At 48.2% G+C, this 16,175-nt stretch overlaps 1 protein-coding gene across 1 annotated transcript in view; it reads left to right on the top strand.

Moving 5' to 3' along the window:
* Positions 1–15,801, top strand: part of GYS2 (glycogen synthase 2) — a 54,796-nt gene extending 38,995 nt beyond the window's left edge. The window contains exons 9-17 of the mRNA XM_081022837.1: positions 2,654–2,760; positions 5,676–5,735; positions 6,022–6,100; positions 6,620–6,733; positions 8,376–8,502; positions 9,312–9,407; positions 10,600–10,763; positions 12,255–12,335; positions 13,947–15,801. Of these exons, the coding sequence (XP_080878963.1) occupies positions 2,654–2,760; positions 5,676–5,735; positions 6,022–6,100; positions 6,620–6,733; positions 8,376–8,502; positions 9,312–9,407; positions 10,600–10,763; positions 12,255–12,335; positions 13,947–14,168 (1,050 nt within the window). The 3' untranslated portion in view covers positions 14,169–15,801. The remainder of the gene's footprint in view (positions 1–2,653; positions 2,761–5,675; positions 5,736–6,021; positions 6,101–6,619; positions 6,734–8,375; positions 8,503–9,311; positions 9,408–10,599; positions 10,764–12,254; positions 12,336–13,946) is intronic.
* The last annotated feature ends 374 nt before the right edge of the window (positions 15,802–16,175 follow it).

The following is a 16,175-nucleotide window of genomic DNA, read 5'->3' as shown; positions in this document are numbered from 1 at the left end:
TATGAACTCTTTGAGTTCCTGCAGTTCGTCCTCAGACATGGAATACAGCTTCCCTTTGGGCAGCGCCGCCCCCGGCAGCAGGTCAATTTTGCAGTCATATGGTCTGTGGGGGGGTAGCCTGTCTGCCTCCTTCTCGCAGAAAACCTCCAAAAATTCTGCGTACTTGTGGGGAACCGCTTGCAGCGTGCCTAGCTGCAGCTGTGACTCCTCTTCCTCTCCTTCCTGCCTGGGCACGATGCAGTGTTCAGCGCAAAAGGAAGAGCCGAAGGTCAGCTGCCTCTGGTACCAAGCCAGCGTCGGGCTGTGCTTGTCCAGCCAACTCATGCCCAATACAATGGGCGTGTCCGATAGTTGAGTGACATTGAAGCTGATGATTTCCCTGTGATTCCCAAGTCGCATCACCATTGGTGGCGTCTGCTTCACCACTTGCCCCCCTAGCAGCTCCCTGCCATCCACCGTGACAACCTGCAGGGGCAGCGTGGCAGGCAGCAACTGTATAGCGTGCCGGTCGACAAAGTCCTGCCCTATAAAGTCCGCATTGCTTCCGGAGTCAATGGTGATTGGCACGTCCATGGTGATTCCATTGGGCAGCTGGAGCGACGCGGTGAGCCTCACTACCGGTTTGGGCGGGAGGGGGTCCATGGGCTGTAAAATCTCTGGGGACTGCTTCACTGACACGTCTGGCTGGGCCCCAGTGCCTCTTCCAACCAGACTCCGTCGTTTCCCTGCTGTGGTTGTCCTTGCTGCGTTGCTGCAGTTACCATTGCTGAGGCTGCAGTGTGCTTGTGGAGCCTCTGGGGACACTCTTTCGCCATATGCTGTGGATCATCGCAGATGTAACACTTCCTGTTCCCTCTAGGAGGCTTCGCTTTCACTGCTGCCGGTGCTAGGGCTCTGGCTGCTGACTGAGCCCTTGCACCTCCAACCTCCATAGGTTCCGCTCCTCCTCCTGGCGGAGGCGTGGATTGCGCACGCGCTGCTTCTCTGGGAAGGAAGGAGGAGCCCCTGGCTGGTTCGCGCCCTCCACGCCCTTCGCCACTGCTCCACGGACGTCCTTCCAGCCGCACCCCCACCGCCAGCGCCCTCTGAACGATCTCCTGCGTGGTCCGGGGTCTCTCCCCCCTCGCAATTTCATCTTTAACCGAGCCGTGCAATCCCTCCCAAAACAGGTCTCTTACAGGAGCCGAATCTCTGTCCCATTCCAGAGCACTGACCAAAGCGAAAAAGCGGGCATGGTACTGCCTTACGCTGGCCCTCCCTTGCTTCAGTCCATGTATCTGCTGCCGAGCAAGATCCACGTCAATGCTTGACAAAAAGCACCCATCCATCGCTTTAATAAAGGCATCCGCGTTTTGGAGCGCCGGATCCTTATCTCTCCACAAATTGCGCAGCCATGCTTTAGCATCTCCATGCAAATGGGACATGATGAATCCCACCTTCTCTTGCTCATCTCTAAAGTCTTTGTTCAGCAGTTGCAGTGCACACATTACATCTGCTCTAAAGTTGGGGTACTGTTGCAAATTCCCATCGAAGTGAGAGACCAAACCGCCTGTTCGTCTCCCCAACCCAATCCCCTCCGGTTTGGGTGTCAGTTGCCCTTGCTTCGTAAGCACTTCCAACCTGACCTGGAGATCCCTGTAGGCGGCAGCTGCGTCCTCCTCTCTCTTCCTGGATGCAAGAGCCTCGGCATTCAGGCGCGACACTGCTTCTCTGAGTTCCACTATCTGCTGTTCGGCCGTCATGTTGTCTGCCGTTCGTGAGCTCGCTAGTAGGCACCCGCTTTCTCTCCTCTCCGCGAGGCTGTAGATGCCCACAATTTAGGAGATGGAGCTTACTGTCAGAGTTGCTTCCAGATCCTAGCTCACAGAGGATCACGCTAGCCAGCGATCATTAAATAAAAGTCTTTATTGAGTTACAGTTTCCATTCTCAAGCTGCTGCGTGCAACCCTACGTCTAATGGTTAGATCGGCGAAGCTCCATCTGAGTCTCCGCCCCTTGTACACCAACTTAATATCCTAGCCTTGCTCCACCTTTTCCGCCTGACTGTTCTTCTCTGGGTCCCTCTGCCCCCCGGGGTCTCTTCCTTCCGGGATTCCTCTGACGCTGACGCTGACCCCCCTGACTCTTCTCCCTCCTTTCGGCGGGCTTTAGGACCTGGCTCCCTTTCCGGGCTGCCTACTGCGCCACCTTCCTGTGCATTTGAACTTGGCACGCGCGCCCAACCTTCCACCTTCCGTCTGACCGTTTCTTCGCTCCCCGATGGAGGTGTGGCCACTCCTGACTCGTGCCCTCCCCCCTGTTGTGAGCTGCCAGCGCTTGATCCCTGGCGCCCTTCCTCTTCCCTGCTCTCTGGCGGTGACGCTGGTCCTGATTTCCAACTGCTCCCCTCTGAGTCCCCTCTGGCTCTATCTTCCTGGGGTGTCCCCCTAGGCTCCCCCCTTGCCCTGGCCACTGGTGCTCCTTTCTGTGAATCTTCTGATTCACTGGAAAGACTCGGAGATCTCGGGTCGTCGTCATCACTCATCTTTTCTTCTGCCTCCTCTCCCTCGCTCTCTGTTTCCTCCCTTGCCCTTGCCTCTGCTCCTGAACCCCTGACAGGAGGGCATTGCAAAAAATCTCTCCCTGTTTAGACAGCCATTTTTTCTTCATTCAGGTGCACAGGAGCGATGTCACCGTCGTGGTGTTCTTCATAATGCCAGCAAATACCAACAATTTCAACGTGGAAACCCTGAAAGGCCAGGCAGTCCGGAAGCAGCTATGGTAAACCTCTTTCTTTCTCTTTTGGCGTGGCAAAGCAAAAGAGTTAATGGCAGGAGCGAGCCAGCAGTAAATCACACAGGGCAAGTTGAAGTTAACTCTTTATTAGCAAAAACAGGATCTGCACAGGAGTGTCAGGCCTAATGAGTAGAGCAACTCATCTCTGACAGGTCCTGCCCCCTTGAAGCAGGAGCAGAGACTGAAGGTCCCTGTCTCCCCTCAGTCGCCTAAGCCCCCTCCTCTCCCAGATCCCCTCCAAGCAATCTGAGACTCTGCTGGCGCACATGTTTCATACTCTCCAACATTTCTCCAATGAAAATAGGGACGTCCCATTCCATAATGATAATTTTACTATTTATACCCCAGACATCTTACTGGGTTGCTCCAACCACTCTGGGCAGCTTCCAGCATATTTAAAGACATAATAAAACATTAAACTTTTTTTAAAAACAACAACAACACTTCCCTATACAGGATTGCCTTCAGATGGCTCAGGAGTCGAATAACTCCATACCCCACAACATTTCTCCAATGAAAATGGGGACGTCCTATGGAAAAGTGGGACATTCCGGGATCAAATCAGAAACCAAGATGGCTTCTCTAAATCAGGGACATCCCTAGAAAATAGGGACACCTGGAGAGTCTGCTGTCTCTGCTCCTCCCTCTTCATGCCTCTCCTGGTTCTGGGAGACCAAGGGGGAGTGGAGCTTGTTGCAGCAGGAGGGGGAGGAGGCATCCATGACTTTTACCAGCCGCACTCATATCTGCGTCTTTGCCTCCCTCCTCTCCTGCTTCTGAGTCTGGGCTTCCCTCTGCCACTTACTCCCCCAGCTCACTAAGCCCTGTTACCTCTTCAGCTTCCGACACCTCCGCCTTCCAGTCTTCTCCCTCTTCTCCCTCTGACCGCTCCGCATTGTCCCACCACCAATCCCCTGGCTCTGAGTCTTCTTCCTTTGGGGGTTCCCTGCTAGTTCCTCCCACCATTCCTCTGTGTCCAACCAGCCCGTGACAGTCAGTGACTGACTGGTTGATTCATGACAGTCCATGACAGTCCATGACTGATTGATCGACTGATTCTGGTGTGTGAAACAGCTGGTGGGTTTCATGTTTGCCCAAAGGGTGAACCTGACCAAATTAGGTCCATTAATTTCAGGAGGTCCGCTCTAAGTAAAATATAGTTGCACACCACCCAATTTATTCTATGAAATATCTGGAAGCTGACCCAGGACTTGCTCAGGCTGTGGTTCCCAGCTTACACTTATCGAATTGTGTCAATGCCCACACACCTGGTTCAAGACCCGGATCTGATGCTCAGTTTGCAAAACGAGGGTGAACCCTGCTGTGCCTGCAATCATTAGGCAGGAAGGGGAATTTTGGCAGGAGGAGAATTGAAAGGGAGAAAAAAAGTTAAGAGAAAGAATGAAACAGGAAGGAATTTGGCAAGAGGCCGTTTTGCTTCTGCCTCACAGTAACTCTTGCTGTTTCTGGACCGTGTATCCAACTTGCACTAGGTGTTTTTGAGACTGCCGCCTTGTGGTCTGATAAAGTAACCACATCCTTCTCTTTTAAAGGTGTTCCAAATGAAACACAAAACTGTGTGTCCTATGCCCAATATCTCCTTGGGGACCTGCAGTTGTATGGTGTTTCCTCAGCGGGAGAGATACAGAGATCTCTCCGTAATAGGAAATACATTTTCTTCCCTGCCCCACAGCTAATGTCCTTGTGCAGGGTGAAACTGCAATTCTGGAAGGGCGCGGGCAGGGCCACATATGCATATACGAATTTTATATGCACAGGTACAAGCTTAGAAATAGTTATTCAAATTAAATAGAAAAGCAATACCTGTCAACACAGAGGGACGCGGGTGGCGCTGTGGGTTAAACCACAGAGCCTAGGACTTGCCGATCAGAAGATCGGCAGTTCGAATCCCCGCAACGGGGTGAGCTGCCGTTGCTCGGTCCCTGTTCCTGCCAACCTAGCAGTTCGAAAGCAAATCAAAGTGCAAGTAGATAAATAGGTACCACTCCAGCAGGAAGGTAAACGGTGTTTCCGTGCGCTGCTCTGGTTCGCCAGAAGCGGTTTAGTCATGCTGGCCACATGACCTGGAAGCTGTACGCTGGCTCCCTCAGCCAATAAAGCGAGATGAACGCCGCAACCCCAGAGTCAGCCACGACTGGACCTAATGGTCAGGGGTCCCTTTACCTTTACCTGTCAACACAGCAGGGAAAGCTGCAGCCAGGTGGATCGGTATGCCTTCTTAGTCTGCTGCCCTGGTCTCACTGTCAATGGGGAACTTCAGAGCCTCTCCTGTTTTTCCTTCTTCTGGTCTGTTATCTTTAAACTGGACTTCGAGTAGAGGACTGTCATCTGTAAAGCATGACACAGCCACCTTAGAGAGGTCCAGGGAGTGAGCTGAAGGCTGGCAGGATCTTGAGATACCTTGCAGTAGGTGATTTGGGGGACAGTGGATTTGTGACCTGCTAGGACTGCTCGTGTTTGCTTACCTCCACCTGTGATCTATTGGCATATTTGTAAATAAAGCAAGTATGACAATAGGGATGTGGAGCCTGTGTCCCTTGCTGGACTACAGTTCCTCTCATCCTTGACCACTGGCCATGTTGTCATAGATCTTTAGTGTTCTCTTCCTTGCAAAGGACGCCAAACCCGGGCACTGCTGCCCTTCGAACATTTCTGCGAACAACTTTGTTCACCCAAATGTCGTTAGATTCCTCCTCCCATCAGCCCCAGCCAGCCTGGCTAATGGTCAGGGTTGATGGGAGTTGTCGTCCAGCGTATGAAGAACACCAAGTCAGGGGATGCTGGCAGGAAAAAGAAGAAGCAGAGATCAACATGATTCACATGGGGAAAAGTGGATCGGAAGCCTTTAACGATGATCTGTTTCTTTCTCTCTCTCTTAGGGACACTGCGCATTTGCTCAAGGAAAAATTTGGCAAAAAGCTCTATGATGCACTATTAAGGTGAGCTCTCATTCACAGAATCATAGAATTGGAAGGGACCCAAAGGTCATCTAGTCCAACCCCCTACAATGCAGGAATCTCAGCTAAAGCATCCATGACAGATGGATGCAGGTGTCTCATATTTCACTGTAGAGTTATGTATTTGCGTATGAAGCTCTGGGTTAGTTAAACAATCCCAGTGTTGTTGGCCAGAGAGAGAGCTCCTGCTTCAGAAATTTTAAATGATTATTTTGGAAAATGCTTCCCTTCTTTTCACAAAAAAAGATCTTCCCTATTGCACCCACAGAGGAGAAATCCCTGATATGAGCAAGATCATAGATCGTGATGACCTCACCATCATAAAACGGGCCATCTATTCAACTCAGGTTAGAGGCTCTTTTTTCTGATTATTTAATGGAAAGCATAAAATTTGTCTTATGGTCTAGCTCTCACTAGAGTAGTAAATCTACATACCATCAATATCATTCTTTTTAAAAAGTTGCTTATTTTCTTTAAATGCTATGGGTTGTATCCTGTTCTAGGCCTACTCAGAGAAGACCCATTGATGTTAATGAGCACAACTATTAATTTCTACTCTGTATAACTAAGTATTAATTTCTACTACCCCAAGGCCCATTAAGGCCCGCTGTGTGGCTTACAATAAAGAAAAACACAGCAAAAATAAGATATAAATAGAAACTTTTTTAAAAACAACAACAACCCACCCTTGAAACCTTAAAAGAGCATGAAACGGTCAACTTCCTTCTGAATTCAGAAGGTTCCAAATAAAGTGGGGCCACTTCAAAAAGGCTATGCTGGTGTTTAGACCCCATTGGCTACAAACTTGCCTTTTTTGTCTGCTTATTTGAAACATGTCCCCAAATGCACATTTTGTTCTGTTGCAGCGACAGGGACTTCCACCAGTGACAACCCATAACATGATCGATGATTCCACCGACCCGATCCTCAGCACCATTAGACGCATCGGCCTTTTCAACAACCGGACAGATCGAGTGAAGGTGCAGCTCTCAGGGCTTTAAAAAATGTATATTTCCCTGTCTCCTCTGCCTGAAAAAACATGGAACAGCTGGTACACAGAGTTTTGTTGTTGTTGTTGTTTAGTCGTTTAGTCGTGTCCGACTCTTCATGACCCCATGGACCAGAGCATGCCAGGCACTCCTGTCTTCCACTGCCTCCCACAGTTGGGCCAAACTCATGCTGGTAGCTTCGAGAACACTGTCCAACCATCTCGTCCTCTGTCGTCCCCTTCTCCTTGTACCCTCCATCTTTCCCAACATCAGGGTCTTTTCCAGGGAGTCTTCTCTTCTCATGAGGTGGCCGAAGTATTGGAGCCTCAGCTTCACGATCTGTCCTTCCAGTGAGCACTCAGGGCTGATTTCCTTCAGAATGGCTAGGTTTGATCTTCTTGCAGTTCATGGGACTCTCAAGAGTCTCCTCCAGCACCAGAGTACAAAGATGCATTATTTTCAGAAGGCAGGAGGGAATACATGACACTGTCCTATTCCAAGCCAGGTCATTAGTCTTTCTCTCCTAGTACTATTGCATCTACGCGAGTTCCTTTTAACCAAACCAGCCATTCCCACCCTTGAACCCCCAGATGGCAACCAAGGCAGCCAGTTTTAAAATAGGGGCTATATGAGGTCTAAACTAAACCCCAGCCAGGAATCCTTAAGATGCCAGAAGAGTCTTCAGTTTTTGCTGCAACAGGCTTATTTATTTAGTGTGAGCACCTTGAATTGAGTCCAGGAACAAATGGGTTATATGAGTTCTAAATTAAATGCTAGCCAGTAATCTGAGTGCTGCATTTTGTACCAATTGAAATTTCCAAGTCGTCTTCAATGGGAAAGCCCAATGCAGAGTGCATTGCAGTAATCCAATTTGAAAGTTCCTTATAGATGTCAGCCATCCCACATAGATCAATTATGCTGTCCTCCTGGTTCCTGTGTGTGAAGAGCAGCTGTCACTCATGTTGCAGGGCCGGATTTAGGTTTAATGAGGACCTCAGCTACTAAAGGTAATGGGGCCCTTTATATGTCCAGCTGTCCTTTGTCAACAACAAATTGTCCCTGTTTTTTGTGTTGAATATATGCTATGTGGTAATTTATGGACCTAATAGGTATCTAAAGCCATTTGCACATAACAAAATATGTATTTTATCAAAGTAATAGTTGAACTGAAATACAGTTAAGAAGAAGTATATTAATAGTGAAATACAATTAAGAAGAAGTATATTACATGCAGAATGTAGGCACCCTATATATAGAAATGAGCAAACCAGTGATATTTTAGGGAGCAGGCTAGCAGGCTAGCAGGCGGGGCCCATTACTTACATCATAGGAGCCTACACAACACAAAACACTGTAGTTGTATGTAGGTTTTATTTTATTTGTTTTTTATCTTATATTTTGGAAATGTACATTCAGGTTTTTTCCCCCTTTAATTTTTTTTGGGGGCCCCCAAGAGAGTGAGGCCCTAAGCTATGGCTTGTTTAGCTCATACGTAAATCTGGCTCTGCTTATGTGGGTTTTGTCTCTGCTGGACATAGCAAGGGACTGCTAGATTTGAAAACTCCCCCTTTTTAAATTATACCTCTAAAGGCAATGTTTATGTGGGTTTTCTTCTTCTCATTCAACTCTCCAGGTGATCTTGCACCCTGAATTCCTTTCTTCAACGAGTCCCTTATTGCCGATGGACTACGAAGAGTTTGTCAGAGGCTGCCATCTTGGGGTATTCCCATCATACTATGAACCCTGGGGTTACACTCCCGGTAAGCAAATGACAGACTCACTGGCTTTTATTGTAAGTCGCTCTACGCGGGGCTGCCCTTGAAGCTGACCCAGAAACTCCAGCGGGTGCAGAATGCAGCAGCAAGGCTCCTTACAGGGTCCTTGCCATGGGATCACATTCATCCAGTGCTTTACCAACTGCACTGGCTTCCGGTGGAGTACAGAGTCAGGTTTAAGGTGCTGGTTTTGACCTTTAAAGCCCTATGAGGCCTAGGACCCACGTACCTATGGGACTGCGTCTCCTGGTATGCCCCGCGGAGGACCTTAAGGTCCACAAATGACAACACTTTGGAGGTCCCGAGCCTCAAGGAGGTTAGATTGGTTTCAACTAGGGCCAGGGCCTTTTCAGCACTGGCCCCGACATGGTGGAACGCTCTGTCACAAGAGACTAGGGCCCTGCGGGACTTGACATCTTTCCGCACGGCCTGCAAGACAGAGCTGTTCCGCCTGGCCTTTGCTTTGGACTCGGTCTGACCCTTATGTTTCCTTCCCCTTATGGTCTTGATGTATCGGCTATTTTAAAATGAGGCTGCATTTTAAATTGCATTTTAACCTGTATTTTAAATTGTGTCCCCCCCCTCTCTTTTTCCCCTATTATGTTTTTACTGTGATTTTATTGGTGTTAGCCGCCCTGAGCCCAGCTCTGGCCGGGGAGGGCGGGGTATAAATAAATTTATTATTATTATTATTACAGATGGGGGGCGCACAGTTTCAATGCAGCCTGCTTCTGGTGTGACCCTGCAAAGTTGCACATCACTGTGGGAGTTAAACCTTCTTTGTCTTTTGGCAGCTGAGTGCACCGTCATGGGGATTCCCAGCGTGACCACAAATCTCTCCGGATTTGGCTGTTTCATGCAGGAGCATGTGGCCGACCCAGCTGCCTATGGTAAGGACATTGCAGCCATGGAACAGATTATTAATGTGCTAGGGGTTTTAGCCAGCACAGTACATTTTCCACATGCATTTTCCCAACTTTGAGAGATTGGGTTGATTTGGTTGCAGGCTTTTGCGCTGCATTTTTGGTTAATATTTTGGTTATAGACTAAAAGGAGAATTCTCTGGATGCCTAGATCCAGGTTTGGGGCAATCACTCTTTGGTGAGAGAGCCCTAGCAGAGATCTAAAATCACAAAACATGTAGCAAAGTAAATCACAGAAATATAGGCAGTTAGGCCTTTAAAATATCCCCTTCTAAGTCACAATGGAACCTCAGGTTATGTACCTTCCTCCTTAAGAACGCTTTGGATAATGAGCTCCGCTAACCCAGAAGTAGGTCTCCTGGTAGCGAACTTTGCCCTAGGATGCAAGCAGAAGTCGTGCGCCGGTGGCATGGCAGCAGCGGGAGGCCCCATTAGCAAAAGCGCATCTCATGTTAAGAACGGTTTCGGGTTAAGAACGGACCTCTGGAACGAATTAAGTTTGTCACCAGAGGTACCCCTGTATTTCCTAAGTTTCCCACTTAGCATAGAAAAAGACCACACCTTTGGTGAGTTAAAAATGGTTTACTTACAAACTCTTCAAAGGCCAGATTCACGTGCTTTTCCATATTTCAGCAAGACAAGATAGGCAGGGTGACTTAGTTTCAAAAATGGTAATTTTCTAAATTATTTGCATAGAAACACAAAGATGGCTTGCTGAAGCCACACGGTCTAAGCTTGGAGCCTCTAGCTCAGATATCCTTACTGGAAGGGTTCACATGATGGCAGGATGGAGGAAAGTCAGAGAACAAAGAGTTTGGTAGTCCTTCCTCCCAAGGTTAGGGGATGTGACTTAGCTAAGCCTGGCAGAACGACTTACTCTATGGTCTTAACCCCTCCATGCATTAATTAGAGGTTGGTTCTATGAGGCTGGATATATCCCACATTTTGGACCTTCCAAAGTTCCTCTCCAGTGTAAAAAGAGAGTGGGAGAAGAGGAGAGTTCAGATTGGCTATACAAAGCACAAGCGTCTCCACTTGATGAGGAACAGGATTTTGCAAAGGTCATTATCATGCATAATGACAGATGCAACAGAAGCCTTCAAAGGCCAAAGAGCACCTGCAAACTCTTTTCTTTCCAACCTGGGTTTGTCTCCTGCAGGTATTTACATTGTGGATAGGAGATTCCGCTCCCCAGATGAGTCCTGTAACCAGCTGACGCAGTTCCTGTATGGATTCTGCCAGCAGTCACGTCGGCAAAGGATCGTCCAGAGAAACCGAACGGAGAGGCTCTCGGACTTGCTGGACTGGCGATATCTAGGCAGGGTACGCTGAACGATTGCATGTGTATCTCGCTCCCTGTTGCTTGAGATCAGGGGTTGGCGACTTCGGCCTAGAAGCTGAATGCAGCCTTCCGGGCCTTAGGATTCTCCACAGGCCACACTGCCAACCCTGGCCACACCTTTCATCAGCTCTAACCTCTCCTCAGGTGGATTTTGCCTTGCTGAAATGTATCCTTGAACTGCAATGCCTGACTGGGAGATGGAGGCATGTGTCTGTGTATTAATCTCTGACTTCTGCTTGGCTGAAATGTTTCCTAATGTGCAAGGCGAGAGCAACATCCATTGCTATGCCTGCTTTTAATAATAATAATTTATTATTTATACCCCGCCCATCTGGCTGGGTTTCCCCAGCCACTCTGGGCGACTTCCAACAAAACACCAAAATGTATACAATACAATATAAACATTAAAAGCTTCCCTAAACCGGGCTGTCTTTAGATGTCTTCTAAAAGTTTGGTAGTTATTTTTCTCTTTGACATCTGGTGGGAGGGCGTTCCTCAGGGCGGGCGCCACTATCGAGAAGGCCCTCTGCCTGGTTCCCTGTAACTTGGCTTCTCGCAGTGAGGTAACTGCCAGAAGGCCCTCAGAGCTGGACCTCAGTGTCCGGGCAGAACAATGGAGGTGGAGACGCTCCTTCAGGTATACTGGGCCAAGGCCATTTAGGGCTTTAAAGGTCAGCACCAACACTTTGAATTGTGCTCGGAAACGTACTGGGAACCAGTGTAGGTCTTTCAAGACTGGTGTTATTTTTCATCTGGTCCTGCCCACCACTAGTGCGTGCGCACACCTGCCCTCAGAAGATTGCTTATAAGGGAACACAACCCTCAGGCTGAAAAAGATTCCCAACTCCCACTTGGGATTATTTGCTAAGTAGCTTTTGGATATATCAGTACGTGATGATCAAGAGTCTGGAAACCAAGCCTTATGAGCAACGGTTGAGGGAGTTGGGTGTTTAGCCTGGAAAAGAGGAGACTGAGAGGAGATGTGACAGGCATCTTCAAATATCTAAAGGCCCACCACATGAAAGACAGAGCAAGCCCATTTGTTCCTGCTCTGGAGGGTAGGACTCGAACCAATGGCTTCAGGTTACAAGAGAGGAGATTCCAACTAAACATTAGGAAGAACTTTCTCATGACACAAGCTGTTTGACAGTGGAATGGACACCCCCCCCCGGAAGGTGGTGGACTCTCCTTCCTTGGAGGTTTCTAAGCAGAGGTTGGATGGCCATCTGTCATGGATGGTTTAGTTGAGATTCCTGCATTGCAGGGGGTTCGACTTGATGACCCTTGGGGTCCCTTCCAACTCTACAATTCCACGATTCTGTGATTGACTGCGTGAAGTCATGGTCATAGAAGTCATTGAGTTGTAACAAGGACACCATGGTAAGGCATGGACCTTCTCACACAGTTGTGATCATGAGAGGGTGAATGCCTGGGCAGCTAAGTTACCCCCCCCCCTCTCTCTCTCCTTACAGTTTTATATGCATGCTAGGCACCTGGCCCTTAGTCGGACATTTCCTGAAAAATTCGTGCTGGAACCAAATGCTCCACCAAAGGTAACTCCTCCTACATCCTATCGTAAAACCTTTATTGGCATCACATACAACATCCAAAACAAATCAGTACAGAATTACCACTTCCCCATTGGCACAAAACATTTGCTAAAGGAGGCAGAGCAGTCTATCGTCATATCTCTAGGTCTCCAGGGAGATCAGACGTCTGCAGTGTATTTCGGCGACAAAAAACCAAATAGAGATATTTAGCCACTAACTTGGTGAGCTCCTGATCATTCCCCAGTAATAGAAAATGTATGACCTCTGACTCTGGTTTCCATTTGGGAATACAGAGTTGTTCCAGAAATTACTGGCAGAGATCAGCATATAGTTTACAATTGAAAACCATATGTGTAAGGGCTTCCACCAGGTGGTCTTCACAGGGGCAAGTTCTTTCTCCTTCCACCCTGCCTGAGAACCTTCCCCCAAAGAGGTTTGATGGATTTGAATTAAACCTGGCCAGCAAGAATGCCCTTCTTTCTTGAGGGCTAAGCAGAAATTCAAGGTAATTATGGTTACCGTATTTTCCCCTCCATAAGACGCACTTTTTCCCTCCTAAAAAGTAAGGGGAAATGTGTGGGTGTCTTATGGAGCGAATGCAGGCGGGAGGCTCTGCTCAGCGCTCCCTTTAAAGAGCCGTGTGGAGTGTGTCCCTTCTCTCTCCTCGGGGAAAAGCCCCCAAGAACCGCACACACGCTCCACGTGGCTCTTTAAAGGGAGCGCGGCTCTTGCTGGCTTTTGCGGGAGGTGGGGGAAGGGACAGAGGGCAACCCCTCAGAGCCTGGCATGCGTACAGGCTCTGCTCAGCGTTCCCTTTAAATAATATTTTTTCCCTTGCACTCCCCCTCTAAAAACTAGGTGTGTCTTATGGTCAGGTGCCTCTTATGGAGCGAAAAATACGGTAGTTTCATGTGCCCGAGAAAGTTGAAAATAAAGAGGGGAACATGTTTTCTCTGCTGCTACTGTTAGTTCTTGGCGTTCAATATCCCACAACCTAGTTTTTATTATAGCCTTGGCAGATGGTAGGGACATCGATCGCAAAAGTTCCACTGACAGCCCGAGTTGCTGTATGTTCTTGTTAAACTGTTGTAGCCCTGGGGAAAGAAACTCTTCCTACATGTTATGCTTCAAGGGGAATAAGTCGAACATGACCACTAAACCCGTCACCATCGCTCTGAGAAACAGATGTTTCAATAATAATAATAATAATAATTTTGTTATTTATACCCCGCCCATCTGGCCGGGTTTCCCCAGCCACTCTGGGCGGCTTCCAACAGAATACTAAAATACAATAGTCTACAATAGTCTATTACACATTAAAAGCTTCCCTAAACAGGGCTGCCTTCAGATGTCTTCTAAAAGTCTGGTGGTAGTTTTTCTCTTTGACATCTGGTGGGAGGGCAGGGGCCACCACCGAGAAGGCCCTCTGCCTGGTTCCCTGTAACTTCACTTCTCGCAGTGAGGGAACCGCCAGAAGGCCCTCGGAGCTGGACCTCAGTGTACATTTTTAAATTAATGAAAAATATTTTGGGTGGCATGGGGAGGAAGGACACGTTTTTACATCAAGGGCCCTTCCTGCATCGTATTTATCCCTCACTTCCATTTCTCCTGCAGACTGAAGGATTTCGGTACCCGCGCCCGTCATCGGTGCCCCCCTCGCCCTCCGTCTCTCAGCACAACAGCCCCCACCAAAGCGACGAAGAGCTGGACGAGGAGGATGAAAGATACGACGAGGACGAAGAGGCTGAGAGGGACAGGCAGAACATAAAGGCCCCTTTCTCCCTCAGCGCTGTGCCGGATGGGAAAAAGAAGCAGCACGGAGAATATAGGAACTGATGCAAATGGTGGTGGCAAATGGTTACTGCCAATCCTGCTTGTACACGTTACCTTAAAGTTGGGTATGACCTGATGTAAGGGAAGTGTGGATGATTCCGGTGGGAACTAGATGTCTGAAATACCTCGAATCCCCTGCCCTCTTTCCTCCATTATAAATAGTTCTGATGGTGCATCTCCCCCTTCCCTCGTTCTCTTCCCCCCTTTGGCAGTAGAAGAAATAATTTAGAAGTATGTGTCAAAAACCAGGACTGTATGCTGGCTTTTTTTTAATAATCCCTAACCCTAATATGGATGCGGGTGGTGCTGTGGGTTAAACCACAGAGCCTAGGGCTTGCCAATCAGAAGGTTGGTGGTTCGAATCCCCGCCATGGGGTGAGCTCCCATTGCTCGGTCCCTGCTCCTGCCCACCTAGCAGTTTGAAAGCACATCAAAGTGCAAGTATATAAATAGGTACTGCTCCAGCGGGAAGGTAAACGGCGTTTCTGTGCGCTGCTCTGGTTCGCCAGAAGCGGCTTAGTCATGCTGGCCACATGACCCGGAAGCTGTACGCCAGCTCCCTCGGCCAATAAAGCGAGATGAGCGCCGCAACCCCAGAGTCGGCCACGACTGGACCTAATGGTCAGGGGTCCCTTTACTCTTTACCTTTAACCCTAATATCTTGGCACTAAGAAGGAGGATCAAAGTGCCACCTATTGCCTGCAAATTTGGCAGGGAAAGAACAGCTACTGTTCTTAGAGCTGCTACTCAGCCTGCTGCTATTTTTAAATTTGATGTGATGCAAGTAAATCCAGTTTGTCTCCTTCAGCTGTGGATACAGGGCCGGCCCTTTCATTGGGCAAAGTGAAGCAGCAGTTGCTAGAGAGAAAGGGATTAGGGGCAAAGCTTTGGCTAGAGCTGTGTGTCCCACATGGCCTGGTCTGCTCCTTCCAAATTTATCTTTCTGTCTCATTGATGGGACATTGAAGTAAGATTTGACTGCTAGTCTGGCCAGGTCCTGTACATGGAATTTGGGGGAGCAGAAAACATCTTGTTCTTTGCCTCTGTCAGCCAAATGCCTTGGAAAGGCCATTCACAGATTAAAAACCCCAACCCTCCCCCATTAGTCCAAAGCTGGTTCAAATATCTTCTTGAGAGCTAGTCCCTGTTATCAGAGAAGACTTCAAGCATTCCAGGGGGTTGGACTAGATGGCCATTGGGTACCCCTCTACAATTCTACAGCTCAGAACTGAAGCACCCGATCCCAAGAGATGTTTAAGCAGAAACTTCCTTTCTTCTGCATTTCCTATACATCCTTTACCCACAGCTTCTCCATCTTAGAACCACGATCTAGAAATATTTGAAGAATCTCTTCCACAGCTAGAGATCCGTAAACGGAAATTTATTTAAGCTAAAATGTTTTGGTGGTGGTGGTGGGGAGTCGCTGCTTATAATCGTACTGCTTCTCCTGTATTCCAAAGAACGATCATTTTCCGCCACCTTTAAAACAACCAGTCTAGAATTACTTTGAATAATTTGCTGTCAACCAGCAGACCTCAAAACATCTTATTATTCAGTGCTTGCATACAGTTCCTGGCCATAATATGTTGTCCGTCTGAACTTGTCCAGATTCACAATAAACCACAAACTATTACTACTTTCTGATTTCTGTGAGAATTGAATGAATCGAAAGGGTCAGCGGCGTAGCTGATGCTATTGCAGATTTGTTTATGGGGTCTGTCTATGGAAAGGGCAGTAGATGCCAGTTTTATCCTCCAAACTCATCTATTTATGTTTACAATTCACTGGGAAGATTCAGAGCGGGGGGGGGGATTGGGAAGAGGGTGGAAAGAAAACAAATGCAGATGTTGTAGATCTCATCAGCCCCAGACAGAAAGACATGATGGGAGTTGTAGTCATGCAACATTTCAGGGCACAGGGTTTTGTCAATCTGGGTATAGAGGGTGGGAAAAGGAAAAGGATGGTTAACTCAAAGGGAACATGGAGGAGATGGGAGCAGGGGGGGGAATC

Source organism: Podarcis pityusensis (genome assembly GCF_964106645.2).
Source record: "Podarcis pityusensis genome assembly, chromosome: 10".
NCBI classification, from domain to species: Eukaryota; Metazoa; Chordata; class Lepidosauria; order Squamata; family Lacertidae; genus Podarcis; species Podarcis pityusensis.
The sequence above is the reverse complement of the archived record's forward strand: the minus strand, read 5'-3'. Positions and strand labels throughout refer to the sequence as shown.